The sequence below is a fragment of the Haliotis rubra genome, unplaced genomic scaffold, assembly GCF_003918875.1.
Source record: "Haliotis rubra isolate DU_JTF1 unplaced genomic scaffold, ASM391887v1 Scf604, whole genome shotgun sequence".
NCBI classification, from domain to species: Eukaryota; Metazoa; Mollusca; class Gastropoda; order Lepetellida; family Haliotidae; genus Haliotis; species Haliotis rubra.
In genome coordinates, this window is record NW_025767307.1 from 191,899 (window position 1) to 206,182 (window position 14,284).

Consider the following 14,284-nt stretch of genomic DNA (forward strand, 5'->3'; position numbering starts at 1 on the left):
TTGATGGCCAAGTACCTCAACCAATCACTGAAGATGAACCTGAAACTACTGAATCTACCAGTGAAGATAGGCAAGATGAAACGAAAGCTGTGGAGAGCTCAGAATTTGCTCCAGGTGGATGGTTTGACAATGTTGAAGATGGGCAAGAAATTGGTGCTGAAATTTTGACAGTTGATGGCCAAGTACCTCAACCAATCACTGAAGATGAACCTGAAACTACTGAATCCAGTGAAGATAAACAAGATGAGTGAAGATAGGTGGATGGTTTGACAAGATGAAACGAAAGCTGTTTTGACAGAGCCTGAACCTGAAACTACTGAATATACCAGTGTGAATGTGGAGAGCTCAGAATTTGCTCCAGGTGGATGGTTTGACAATGTTGAAGATGGTCAAGAAATTGGTGCTGAAATTTTGACAGTTGATGGCCAAGTACCTCAACCAATCACTGAAGATGAACCTGAAACTACTGAATCTACCAGTGAAGACAAACAAGATGAAACGAAAAGCTGTTGAGAGCTCAGAATTTGCTCCAGGTGGATGGTTTGACAATGTTGAAGATGGGCAAGAAATTGGTGCTGAAATTTTGACAGTTGATGGCCAAGTACCTCAACCAATCACTGAAGATGAACCTGAAACTACTGAATCTACCAGTGAAGACAAACAAGATGAAACAAAAGCTGTTGAGAGCTCAGAATTTGCTCCAGGTGGATGGTTTGACAATGTTGAAGATGGGCAAGAAATTGGTGCTGAAATTTTGACAGTTGATGGCCAAGTACCTCAACCAATCACTGAAGATGAACCTGAAACTACTGAATCTACCAGTGAAGACAAACAAGATGAAACGAAAGCTGTTGAGAGCTCAGAATTTGCTCCAGGTGGATGGTTTGACAATGTTGAAGATGGGCAAGAAATTGGTGCTGAAATTTTGACAGTTGATGGCCAAGTACCTCAACCAATCACTGAAGATGAACCTGAAACTACTGAATCTACCAGTGAAGATAAACAAGATGAAACGAAAGCTGTGGAGAGCTCAGAATTTGCTCCAGGTGGATGGTTTGACAATGTTGAAGATGGTCAAGAAATTGGTGCTGAAATTTTGACAGTTGATGGCCAAGTACCTCAACCAATCACTGAAGATGAACCTGAAACTACTGAATCTACCAGTGAAGATAAACAAACAAGATGAAACGAAAGCTGTTGAGAGCTCAGAATTTGCTCCAGGTGGATGGTTTGACAATGTTGAAGATGGTCAAGAAATTGGTGCTGAAATTTTGACAGTTGATGGCCAAGTACCTCAACCAATCACTGAAGATGAAGCTGAAACTACTGAATCTACCAGTGAAGACAAACAAGATGAAACAAAAGCTGTGGAGAGCTCAGAATTTGCTCCAGGTGGATGGTTTGACAATGTTGAAGATGGGCAAGAAATTGGTGCTGAAATTTTGACAGTTGATGGCCAAGTACCTCAACCAATCACTGAAGATGAACCTGAAACTACTGAATCTACCAGTGAAGATAAGCAAGATGAAACAAAAGCTGTTGAGAGCTCAGAATTTGCTCCAGGTGGATGGTTTGACAATGTTGAAGATGGGCAAGAAATTGGTGCTGAAATTTTGACAGTTGATGGCCAAGTACCCCAACCAATCACTGAAGATGAACCTGAAACTACTGAATCTACCAGTGAAGACAAACAAGATGAAACGAAAGCTGTGGAGAGCTCAGAATTTGCTCCAGGTGGATGGTTTGACAATGTTGAAGATGGGCAAGAAATTGGTGCTGAAATTTTGACAGTTGATGGCCAAGTACCTCAACCAATCACTGAAGATGAACCTGAAACTACTGAATCTACCAGTGAAGATAAGCAAGATGAAACAAAAGCTGTTGAGAGCTCAGAATTTGCTCCAGGTGGATGGTTTGACAATGTTGAAGATGGTCAAGAAATTGGTGCTGAAATTTTGACAGTTGATGGCCAAGTACCCTCAACCAATCACTGAAGATGAAGCTGAAACTACTGAATCTACCAGTGAAGACAAACAAGATGAAACGAAAAGCTGTGGAGAGCTCAGAATTTGCTCCAGGTGGATGGTTTGACAATGTTGAAGATGGGCAAGAAATTGGTGCTGAAATTTTGACAGTTGATGGCCAAGTACCTCAACCAATCACTGAAGATGAAGCTGAAACTACTGAATCTACCAGTGAAGACAAACAAGATGAAACAAAAGCTGTTGAGAGCTCAGAATTTGCTCCAGGTGGATGGTTTGACAATGTTGAAGATGGGCAAGAAATTGGTGCTGAAATTTTGACAGTTGATGGCCAAGTACCTCAACCAATCACTGAAGATGAACCTGAAACTACTGAATCTACCAGTGAAGATAAACAAGATGAAACAAAAGCTGTTGAGAGCTCAGAATTTGCTCCAGGTGGATGGTTTGACAATGTTGAAGATGGGCAAGAAATTGGTGCTGAAATTTTGACAGTTGATGGCCAAGTACCCCAACCAATCACTGAAGATGAACCTGAAACTACTGAATCTACCAGTGAAGACAAACAAGATGAAACGAAAGCTGTTGAGAGCTCAGAATTTGCTCCAGGTGGATGGTTTGACAATGTTGAAGATGGTCAAGAAATTGGTGCTGAAATTTTGACAGTTGATGGCCAAGTACCTCAACCAATCACTGAAGATGAACCTGAAACTACTGAATCTACCAGTGAAGACAAACAAGATGAAACAAAAGCTGTGGAGAGCTCAGAATGTGCTCCAGGTGGATGGTTTGACAATGTTGAAGATGGGCAAGAAATTGGTGCTGAAATTTTGACAGTTGATGGCCAAGTACCTCAACCAATCACTGAAGATGAAGCTGAAACTACTGAATCTACCAGTGAAGATAAAACAAGATGAAACAAAAGCTGTTGAGAGCTCAGAATTTGCTCCAGGTGGATGGTTTGACAATGTTGAAGATGGTCAAGAAATTGGTGCTGAAATTTTGACAGTTGATGGCCAAGTACCTCAACCAATCACTGAAGATGAACCTGAAACTACTGAATCTACCAGTGAAGACAAACAAGATGAAACGAAAGCTGTGGAGAGCTCAGAATTTGCTCCAGGTGGATGGTTTGACAATGTTGAAGATGGGCAAGAAATTGGTGCTGAAATTTTGACAGTTGATGGCCAAGTACCTCAACCAATCACTGAAGATGAACCTGAAACTACTGAATCTACCAGTGAAGACAAACAAGATGAAACAAAAGCTGTTGAGAGCTCAGAATTTGCTCCAGGTGGATGGTTTGACAATGTTGAAGATGGTCAAGAAATTGGTGCTGAAATTTTGACAGTTGATGGCCAAGTACCTCAACCAATCACTGAAGATGAACCTGAAACTACTGAATCTACCAGTGAAGACAAACAAGATGAAACAAAAGCTGTTGAGAGCTCAGAATTTGCTCCAGGTGGATGGTTTGACAATGTTGAAGATGGGCAAGAAATTGGTGCTGAAATTTTGACAGTTGATGGCCAAGTACCTCAACCAATCACTGAAGATGAACCTGAAACTACTGAATCTACCAGTGAAGATAAACAAGATGAAACAAAAAGCTGTGGAGAGCTCAGAATTTGCTCCAGGTGGATGGTTTGACAATGTTGAAGATGGGCAAGAAATTGGTGCTGAAATTTTGACAGTTGATGGCCAAGTACCTCAACCAATCACTGAAGATGAACCTGAAACTACTGAATCTACCAGTGAAGATAAACAAGATGAAACAAAAGCTGTGGAGAGCTCAGAATTTGCTCCAGGTGGATGGTTTGACAATGTTGAAGATGGGCAAGAAATTGGTGCTGAAATTTTGACAGTTGATGGCCAAGTACCCCAACCAATCACTGAAGATGAACCTGAAACTACTGAATCTACCAGTGAAGACAAACAAGATGAAACGAAAGCTGTGGAGAGCTCAGAATTTGCTCCAGGTGGATGGTTTGACAATGTTGAAGATGGGCAAGAAATTGGTGCTGAAATTTTGACAGTTGATGGCCAAGTACCCCAACCAATCACTGAAGATGAACCTGAAACTACTGAATCTACCAGTGAAGATAAACAAGATGAAACAAAGCTGTTGAGAGCTCAGAATTTGCTCCAGGTGGATGGTTTGACAATGTTGAAGATGGTCAAGAAATTGGTGCTGAAATTTTGACAGTTGATGGCCAAGTAACCTCAATCAATCTCAACCAAAATTTTGACACTCACTGAAGATGAACCTGAAACTACTGAATCTACCAGTGAAGACAAACAAGATGAAACGAAAGCTGTGGAGAGCTCAGAATTTGCTCCAGGTGGATGGTTTGACAATGTTGAAGATGGGCAAGAAATTGGTGCTGAAATTTTGACAGTTGATGGCCAAGTACCTCAACCAATCACTGAAGATGAAGCTGAAACTACTGAATCTACCAGTGAAGATAAACAAGATGAAACAAAAGCTGTTGAGAGCTCAGAATTTGCTCCAGGTGGATGGTTTGACAATGTTGAAGATGGGCAAGAAATTGGTGCTGAAATTTTGACAGTTGATGGCCAAGTACCTCAACCAATCACTGAAGATGAACCTGAAACTACTGAATCTACCAGTGAAGATAAACAAGATGAAACAAAAGCTGTTGAGAGCTCAGAATTTGCTCCAGGTGGATGGTTTGACAATGTTGAAGATGGGCAAGAAATTGGTGCTGAAATTTTGACAGTTGATGGCCAAGTACCCCAACCAATCACTGAAGATGAACCTGAAACTACTGAATCTACCAGTGAAGACAAACAAGATGAAACAAAAGCTGTGGAGAGCTCAGAATTTGCTCCAGGTGGATGGTTTGACAATGTTGAAGATGGGCAAGAAATTGGTGCTGAAATTTTGACAGTTGATGGCCAAGTACCTCAACCAATCACTGAAGATGAAGCTGAAACTACTGAATCTACCAGTGAAGATGAAACAAAAGCTGTTGAGAGCTCAGAATTTGCTCCAGGTGGATGGTTTGACAATGTTGAAGATGGGCAAGAAATTGGTGCTGAAATTTTGACAGTTGATGGCCAAGTACCTCAACCAATCACTGAAGATGAACCTGAAACTACTGAATCTGCCAGTGAAGATAAGCAAGATGAAACAAAAGCTGTGGAGAGCTCAGAATTTGCTCCAGGTGGATGGTTTGACAATGTTGAAGATGGTCAAGAAATTGGTGCTGAAATTTTGACAGTTGATGGCCAAGTACCCCAACCAATCACTGAAGATGAACCTGAAACTACTGAATCTACCAGTGAAGACAAACAAGATGAAACAAAAGCTGTGGAGAGCTCAGAATTTGCTCCAGGTGGATGGTTTGACAATGTTGAAGATGGGCAAGAAATTGGTGCTGAAATTTTGACAGTTGATGGCCAAGTACCTCAACCAATCACTGAAGATGAACCTGAAACTACTGAATCTACCAGTGAAGACAAACAAGATGAAACAAAAGCTGTTGAGAGCTCAGAATTTGCTCCAGGTGGATGGTTTGACAATGTTGAAGATGGGCAAGAAATTGGTGCTGAAATTTTGACAGTTGATGGCCAAGTACCTCAACCAATCACTGAAGATGAACCTGAAACTACTGAATCTACCAGTGAAGACAAACAAGATGAAACAAAGCTGTTGAGAGCTCAGAATTTGCTCCAGGTGGATGGTTTGACAATGTTGAAGATGGGCAAGAAATTGGTGCTGAAATTTTGACAGTTGATGGCCAAGTACCTCAACCAATCACTGAAGATGAAGCTGAAACTACTGAATCTACCAGTGAAGATAGGCAAGATGAAACAAAAGCTGTTGAGAGCTCAGAATTTGCTCCAGGTGGATGGTTTGACAATGTTGAAGATGGTCAAGAAATTGGTGCTGAAATTTTGACAGTTGATGGCCAAGTACCTCAACCAATCACTGAAGATGAAGCTGAAACTACTGAATCTACCAGTGAAGACAAACAAGATGAAACGAAAGCTGTTGAGAGCTCAGAATTTGCTCCAGGTGGATGGTTTGACAATGTTGAAGATGGGCAAGAAATTGGTGCTGAAATTTTGACAGTTGATGGCCAAGTACCTCAACCAATCACTGAAGATGAACCTGAAACTACTGAATCTACCAGTGAAGATAAACAAGATGAAACAAAAGCTGTTGAGAGCTCAGAATTTGCTCCAGGTGGATGGTTTGACAATGTTGAAGATGGGCAAGAAATTGGTGCTGAAATTTTGACAGTTGATGGCCAAGTACCCCAACCAATCACTGAAGATGAACCTGAAACTACTGAATCTACCAGTGAAGACAAACAAGATGAAACAAAAGCTGTTGAGAGCTCAGAATTTGCTCCAGGTGGATGGTTTGACAATGTTGAAGATGGTCAAGAAATTGGTGCTGAAATTTTGACAGTTGATGGCCAAGTACCTCAACCAATCACTGAAGATGAACCTGAAACTACTGAATCTACCAGTGAAGACAAACAAGATGAAACAAAAGCTGTTGAGAGCTCAGAATTTGCTCCAGGTGGATGGTTTGACAATGTTGAAGATGGGCAAGAAATTGGTGCTGAAATTTTGACAGTTGATGGCCAAGTACCCCAACCAATCACTGAAGATGAACCTGAAACTACTGAATCTACCAGTGAAGACAAACAAGATGAAACGAAAGCTGTTGAGAGCTCAGAATTTGCTCCAGGTGGATGGTTTGACAATGTTGAAGATGGGCAAGAAATTGGTGCTGAAATTTTGACAGTTGATGGCCAAGTACCTCAACCAATCACTGAAGATGAACCTGAAACTACTGAATCTACCAGTGAAGACAAACAAGATGAAACAAAAGCTGTGGAGAGCTCAGAATTTGCTCCAGGTGGATGGTTTGACAATGTTGAAGATGGGCAAGAAATTGGTGCTGAAATTTTGACAGTTGATGGCCAAGTACCTCAACCAATCACTGAAGATGAACCTGAAACTACTGAATCTACCAGTGAAGACAAACAAGATGAAACAAAAGCTGTTGAGAGCTCAGAATTTGCTCCAGGTGGATGGTTTGACAATGTTGAAGATGGTCAAGAAATTGGTGCTGAAATTTTGACAGTTGATGGCCAAGTACCTCAACCAATCACTGAAGATGAAGCTGAAACTACTGAATCTACCAGTGAAGACAAACAAGATGAAACGAAAGCTGTGGAGAGCTCAGAATTTGCTCCAGGTGGATGGTTTGACAATGTTGAAGATGGGCAAGAAATTGGTGCTGAAATTTTGACAGTTGATGGCCAAGTACCTCAACCAATCACTGAAGATGAACCTGAAACTACTGAATCTACCAGTGAAGACAAACAAGATGAAACAAAAGCTGTTGAGAGCTCAGAATTTGCTCCAGGTGGATGGTTTGACAATGTTGAAGATGGTCAAGAAATTGGTGCTGAAATTTTGACAGTTGATGGCCAAGTACCTCAACCAATCACTGAAGATGAACCTGAAACTACTGAATCTACCAGTGAAGACAAACAAGATGAAACAAAAAGCTGTTGAGAGCTCAGAATTTGCTCCAGGTGGATGGTTTGACAATGTTGAAGATGGGCAAGAAATTGGTGCTGAAATTTTGACAGTTGATGGCCAAGTACCTCAACCAATCACTGAAGATGAACCTGAAACTACTGAATCTACCAGTGAAGATAGGCAAGATGAAACAAAAGCTGTTGAGAGCTCAGAATTTGCTCCAGGTGGATGGTTTGACAATGTTGAAGATGGTCAAGAAATTGGTGCTGAAATTTTGACAGTTGATGGCCAAGTACCCCAACCAATCACTGAAGATGAACCTGAAACTACTGAATCTACCAGTGAAGACAAACAAGATGAAACGAAAGCTGTGGAGAGCTCAGAATTTGCTCCAGGTGGATGGTTTGACAATGTTGAAGATGGGCAAGAAATTGGTGCTGAAATTTTGACAGTTGATGGCCAAGTACCTCAACCAATCACTGAAGATGAACCTGAAACTACTGAATCTACCAGTGAAGATAAGCAAGATGAAACAAAAGCTGTTGAGAGCTCAGAATTTGCTCCAGGTGGATGGTTTGACAATGTTGAAGATGGGCAAGAAATTGGTGCTGAAATTTTGACAGTTGATGGCCAAGTACCCCAAACCAATCACTGAAGATGAACCTGAAACTACTGAATCTACCAGTGAAGACAAACAAGATGAAACAAAAGCTGTTGAGAGCTCAGAATTTGCTCCAGGTGGATGGTTTGACAATGTTGAAGATGGGCAAGAAATTGGTGCTGAAATTTTGACAGTTGATGGCCAAGTACCTCAACCAATCACTGAAGATGAACCTGAAACTACTGAATCTACCAGTGAAGACAAACAAGATGAAACAAAAGCTGTTGAGAGCTCAGAATTTGCTCCAGGTGGATGGTTTGACAATGTTGAAGATGGGCAAGAAATTGGTGCTGAAATTTTGACAGTTGATGGCCAAGTACCTCAACCAATCACTGAAGATGAACCTGAAACTACTGAATCTACCAGTGAAGACAAACAAGATGAAACGAAAGCTGTTGAGAGCTCAGAATTTGCTCCAGGTGGATGGTTTGACAATGTTGAAGATGGGCAAGAAATTGGTGCTGAAATTTTGACAGTTGATGGCCAAGTACCTCAACCAATCACTGAAGATGAACCTGAAACTACTGAATCTACCAGTGAAGACAAACAAGATGAAACGAAAGCTGTTGAGAGCTCAGAATTTGCTCCAGGTGGATGGTTTGACAATGTTGAAGATGGGCAAGAAATTGGTGCTGAAATTTTGACAGTTGATGGCCAAGTACCTCAACCAATCACTGAAGATGAACCTGAAACTACTGAATCTACCAGTGAAGACAAACAAGATGAAACAAAAGCTGTTGAGAGCTCAGAATTTGCTCCAGGTGGATGGTTTGACAATGTTGAAGATGGGCAAGAAATTGGTGCTGAAATTTTGACAGTTGATGGCCAAGTACCTCAACCAATCACTGAAGATGAACCTGAAACTACTGAATCTACCAGTGAAGATAAACAAGATGAAACAAAAGCTGTTGAGAGCTCAGAATTTGCTCCAGGTGGATGGTTTGACAATGTTGAAGATGGGCAAGAAATTGGTGCTGAAATTTTGACAGTTGATGGCCAAGTACCTCAACCAATCACTGAAGATGAACCTGAAACTACTGAATCTACCAGTGAAGACAAACAAGATGAAACAAAAGCTGTGGAGAGCTCAGAATTTGCTCCAGGTGGATGGTTTGACAATGTTGAAGATGGGCAAGAAATTGGTGCTGAAATTTTGACAGTTGATGGCCAAGTACCTCAACCAATCACTGAAGATGAACCTGAAACTACTGAATCTACCAGTGAAGATAGGCAAGATGAAACAAAAGCTGTTGAGAGCTCAGAATTTGCTCCAGGTGGATGGTTTGACAATGTTGAAGATGGGCAAGAAATTGGTGCTGAAATTTTGACAGTTGATGGCCAAGTACCTCAACCAATCACTGAAGATGAACCTGAAACTACTGAATCTACCAGTGAAGACAAACAAGATGAAACAAAAGCTGTTGAGAGCTCAGAATTTGCTCCAGGTGGATGGTTTGACAATGTTGAAGATGGGCAAGAAATTGGTGCTGAAATTTTGACAGTTGATGGCCAAGTACCTCAACCAATCACTGAAGATGAAGCTGAAACTACTGAATCTACCAGTGAAGACAAACAAGATGAAACAAAAGCTGTGGAGAGCTCAGAATTTGCTCCAGGTGGATGGTTTGACAATGTTGAAGATGGGCAAGAAATTGGTGCTGAAATTTTGACAGTTGATGGCCAAGTACCCCAACCAATCACTGAAGATGAACCTGAAACTACTGAATCTACCAGTGAAGACAAACAAGATGAAACAAAAGCTGTTGAGAGCTCAGAATTTGCTCCAGGTGGATGGTTTGACAATGTTGAAGATGGGCAAGAAATTGGTGCTGAAATTTTGACAGTTGATGGCCAAGTACCTCAACAAATCACTGAAGATGAACCTGAAACTACTGAATGTCCCAGTGAAGACAAAAGTATACCAAAAGAAGGAAGTGACCAGAAAACATTGGAGAAAGTTGAGTATGAAAGTTGGTTTGCTGGCATAGTCCCAGAGACACCTGATGTGAAGACGAAAGCTGTTTCCGATGTTGCAGTGGATCAACAGGTGACTAGTAATGAAATTTTAGAAGAGATATCAGAGGAATCTGTTTCAGCAAATCAAGCAGCTAGCTGGTTTGACGAAACTATTGACATGGAATCAAGTCAAGAAAAATCAGATGCAGAAGGTATACAAGAGGTGATGATGTTTAAAGATTTCACAGGAAAGAAGAATCTTGAACCAGTCTTGGAGGGAGAATTAGACGATGCTGCATCTAAAATGGCTCAAACATCACAGGAGTCTGAGAGAGTTCCAGAATATGAATTATGTAAATCTCCACAACAGTCATCTGAAAAGGATACTACATTATATGATATTGCTGGAGATGCAACTTTGGATTTGTTTACATTCCACAGTGACTCTTCCAAAGGTGAAACTGATGTTTTGACATCTTCCATTGAATCACGAGAGGAAGACACTGCTTCCACATACCTTGAGGAGTCTGTATCAAAGATGGAAACGAGGTCTGAAGCAACTGATGATGATGTGGATTGTTTTGCTGATGAAATGTCCCCAGTAGCAGCATTAGAACAGCTTTCTGTGGATGATGTTGACAACCTCATAGTTAACCCAGAGTCATCAGAAATAGCATCACATATCCACGTTGATGAGAAACCTGCTGAATGGGCTATTTCTTCACCAGGACAACTCTACAGATCCATGGTCCTTGAAACATTGGGCAATTCTGAGTCTGAGACTGGAGAGGATGCATCTGATCAAGATCACAGCGGGGTCAGAGATGAAGCCTTGCAACCATCTCCTCATATTGATCGTGAAAGGTTCCTTCAAGCCATTGAAAGTGTTAATGCACAGTCTCTTCAGCCACTCTCGGTTGCTGTGGAGAATGATGAGACTCATGTACACTCGCCAATATCTTCTATTCCTGAAGAACACTCAACTGAAAAAGAAGATGATGTTGAAACGACAGTGAAAGAAGTTAATGACAATTTATTTGGTCCTGACTATGACTCCTTTGAAGAAAGCGATGACCAACAGGGAACACTTGAGGCTGTGCCACATCAAGATGACGATAATGACAGTTTAATTGAAACAGAAATGGAGGAGTTTGAAACTGAGAGTCCCCCCTGTGAGGAAGAGGAGGAAATGATGACGAAAATGTCAGATGTGCCAGTTCCAATGGTGCGAGAAACTGAACATGATGGACAACTGAATGAAGACAATGCTACATTTATGGACATCGATGGCATGAAGGTACAGCTAGATGGTATCTTGGATGATGAAACTGTCTTACCATCTGATGAAATGTATACTCAGGATATTGTAGATGAAACTGAAGACTCACCAGTTGTCCAACCAGTAAGATTTCTTGCATACAGATCAATTAGTGAGGATGCCAGTGATGAGTTGGCTGTTCAGGAAGATGTGACTTTGATTTCTCACAGGGTTGTTGAAGACACTCATCAAACTACTGCCTATGATGAATTCAATCTCCCAGGAGGACAAATCATTCCAGCTGAATTTTTGGAGGAGCTCCATTCAGTTGATGACTTCAGGAAGGAAAGTGATATTCATGTTGTTGATGATATATCTAATGCAGACAATCCTGATCAAAAGGCTCTTGTGGACACTGGTTCAGTTGAAAGCAATATTGAAGAAGAATTCAATGATGCTCAACTTGAGATCACGCCTGATAGTCACAATGATGATGACAGTACTGATGCTTCAAACCAGCTTCGTCTCGACTCTGAAACCTCTGATGCTGATACTTCTTCATTGAAAAGACACGATTCTGAGTCTTCACACTATGTGACCGTAGATGAAGACTTCCCTGATTCTGATTTGACAGAGAGTGATTCAGCTGCTAATACTGAACAGGATTCAGATGCAGAAGAGTCAGATGATGCTGAGGAATCAGAAGAAGAGTCTGGGGAAGAAGGAGAGGAATCTGATGAGGTCACTGAGGAAGCCGCCAGTGAGGAAGAAGATGATGAGAGTGATGCAGAAACTTCAGATGTGCAAGGATCCGATGCAGTGGATTCAGAAGTGGCAGATTCTGAAGCAACAGAATCAGAAATAGCAGAATCTGACATAGCTGCATCTGATGCCACCTCAGCTGTTTCAGGAGATGAGTCTGATGGTGAAGAAAGTGACGAATCTGAGGAGGAAGATGACGAGGAAGGCACAGACAGTTATGATGAACCAGAAGAAGATGCAGATGATGTTACACAAAGTGATACAGATGAACAGACGCGAGAACAAATTGTGGAAACCTCAGAATTGGCAACTTCAGAAGGAGTTGCTCATGAAAACATTTCAGTGTCTGAGGGTGAAGATCTGAGTAATGTTACTGAGGCACAGTTTATGACAGAACTTCAACGGCAGAGATCATTAGATGACACTGTGAAGGTTGCTGATGTTGTTGAAGTGTGTCCTTCTGATGCTTCATCACAAGTTTCCAAACCTGACCCTGTTGAAGCCCCTGAAGAAGTTCCAACTGAAGGCCTTGTGGAAGAAGAGTCCATGGAAGATGCGAGTGTCGATATGTGTCAAGGTTAGTTTTTGTTGGTTCTTGCTTTGTTAAGAATAATGTCATAAGCGAACTGGTGATAAAGTGAAAAATAATTTTGTTATGCTCATTAGAAAAGTATATGTTTTTACATGCAACGTTTTGAATTCAATAACAGTGACATGTTTGGTATTGTTTACATTCAAAATCATTAGGAAAGTGTTGTAACTGATGAATTAATCACGTTGTTGGGTTAGAAATAAAAGGTCCATAAATACGAAATGTTAGTCAGCTTTTACTGAGTTGTGGGTACAATTGAACATCACCTGAGAAATATTTAAGAAAATATAATGTAACTGTCAATGTGAAGATGACGTCGGTTAAATTTAATATATCTATAGTTTGAATTCACATTCTGTCTTGTTCACAGGAGAGTCACTGAGGATAGACGACACAGAGGAAGAGGAAGACACAGAAGCTTTATTAATCCAGGATAGAGAGAGGGAAAGGGAGAGAGAAGAGAGAGAAAGAAAAGGAGATCACGGGAGAGAGAAGATGCAGGGCCTGAAGAGGAACTAGCACGTCACAGGGAGAAAAGGACACAACTTGAGTCTGAGATGTATGACTTACTGTCAGAAATCCTCACCTTGGTGTCTGATACATCGGAGAAGAAGACTGTTGAGGAGTCCTCTACTGATCTGTCTCGGGGGGAGAGTGAAGTGTCTGATACACCGGAGAAGAAGACTGTTGAGGACTTAACTGATAAGACACGAGAGGAGAGTGAAGTTTCCGAGACAGAGACATCATCTTATGAGAAGGCATCTGATGTATCTGACACTGGACCATCATTACTGAGACGTGAAGAGAAGGAGACACCAGATCAGGATACAACTGAAGAACATGCTTTGAATGTTTGTGAACAGTTGGAAGAAAAATATGAGTCTTTAACTTCTGATACGACTGCAGGACACATGGACATTCAAACTGAAGAACTAAAGGAGCCAACAGCAGTTGACATGAATGAGCAGGGGCTTGAAAAGAAGACCCAAGAAATATCACAGTCTTCTGAGACTGAGGAAGAAATAAATGTGACACCATCTGTAGAATGTCACCAGGAGGCAGATAAGGTTGAAGTTGTAGGAGATGCAGCTGTTTTAGAAAAGAACCTTAGTCTTGATTCATCCGAAATCCCCCAAACAGAACCACAGTCGGACTCAGAATATGAGGAATATGCTGAAGATGTTCCTACTGAAGCTGCTGCATCAGAGACACACTTGGCTGTTGAAACAGTTGATCTGGCTGATCAGCAGGTATCAGATTCCGACACAGAGTATGAAGAATATGCATCAGAGGAAGAGATGCTTACTGAAAGTACATCAACAGATGTACAACCAACAATGCTTGAGCAAGAACTTTCTCCGTCAGAAGTGTATGAAGATGAACCAGGAGATGCTTCACCAGCCTCTGATGAAGCTGCTGCGGAAATGAAGACTGAAGAGCACACTGAGCATGGAAGAGATTTACTACAGTCAGATATTGAACCAGTTGTATGCTTGACATCAGATGATTCTGAATTTTCTAAAGCTGGAGGATGCAATCACTGA

At 41.3% G+C, this 14,284-nt stretch overlaps 2 protein-coding genes across 2 annotated transcripts; both read left to right on the forward strand.

Moving 5' to 3' along the window:
- The first annotated feature begins 9,994 nt into the window (after positions 1-9,994).
- LOC124255626 (surface protein-like) lies at positions 9,995-13,268 on the forward strand. The gene is made up of 2 exons (XM_046689526.1): positions 9,995-12,725; positions 13,111-13,268. The coding sequence occupies exons 1-2, from the start codon at positions 10,307-10,309 to the stop codon at positions 13,257-13,259; spliced, it is 2,568 nt and encodes an 855-aa protein (XP_046545482.1). The 5' UTR covers positions 9,995-10,306; the 3' UTR covers positions 13,260-13,268.
- A 29-nt stretch (positions 13,269-13,297) lies between these two features.
- On the forward strand, positions 13,298-14,284 carry LOC124255631 (nucleolin 2-like). The gene has a single exon (XM_046689529.1). The coding sequence runs from the start codon at positions 13,298-13,300 to the stop codon at positions 14,282-14,284; it is 987 nt and encodes a 328-aa protein (XP_046545485.1).

What these genes read in the sequence shown, in the direction of transcription:
- LOC124255631 (XM_046689529.1), top strand. Translation starts at nt 13,298, where the DNA reads ATGTATGACTTACTGTCAGAAATCCTCACCTTGGTGTCTGATACATCG.
- LOC124255626 (XM_046689526.1), top strand. Translation starts at nt 10,307, where the DNA reads ATGGAATCAAGTCAAGAAAAATCAGATGCAGAAGGTATACAAGAGGTG. An exon ending in GAGTGTCGATATGTGTCAAG is followed by an intron (nt 12,726 to 13,110) that starts GTTAGTTTTTGT and finishes TCTTGTTCACAG; the next exon opens with GAGAGTCACTGAGGATAGAC.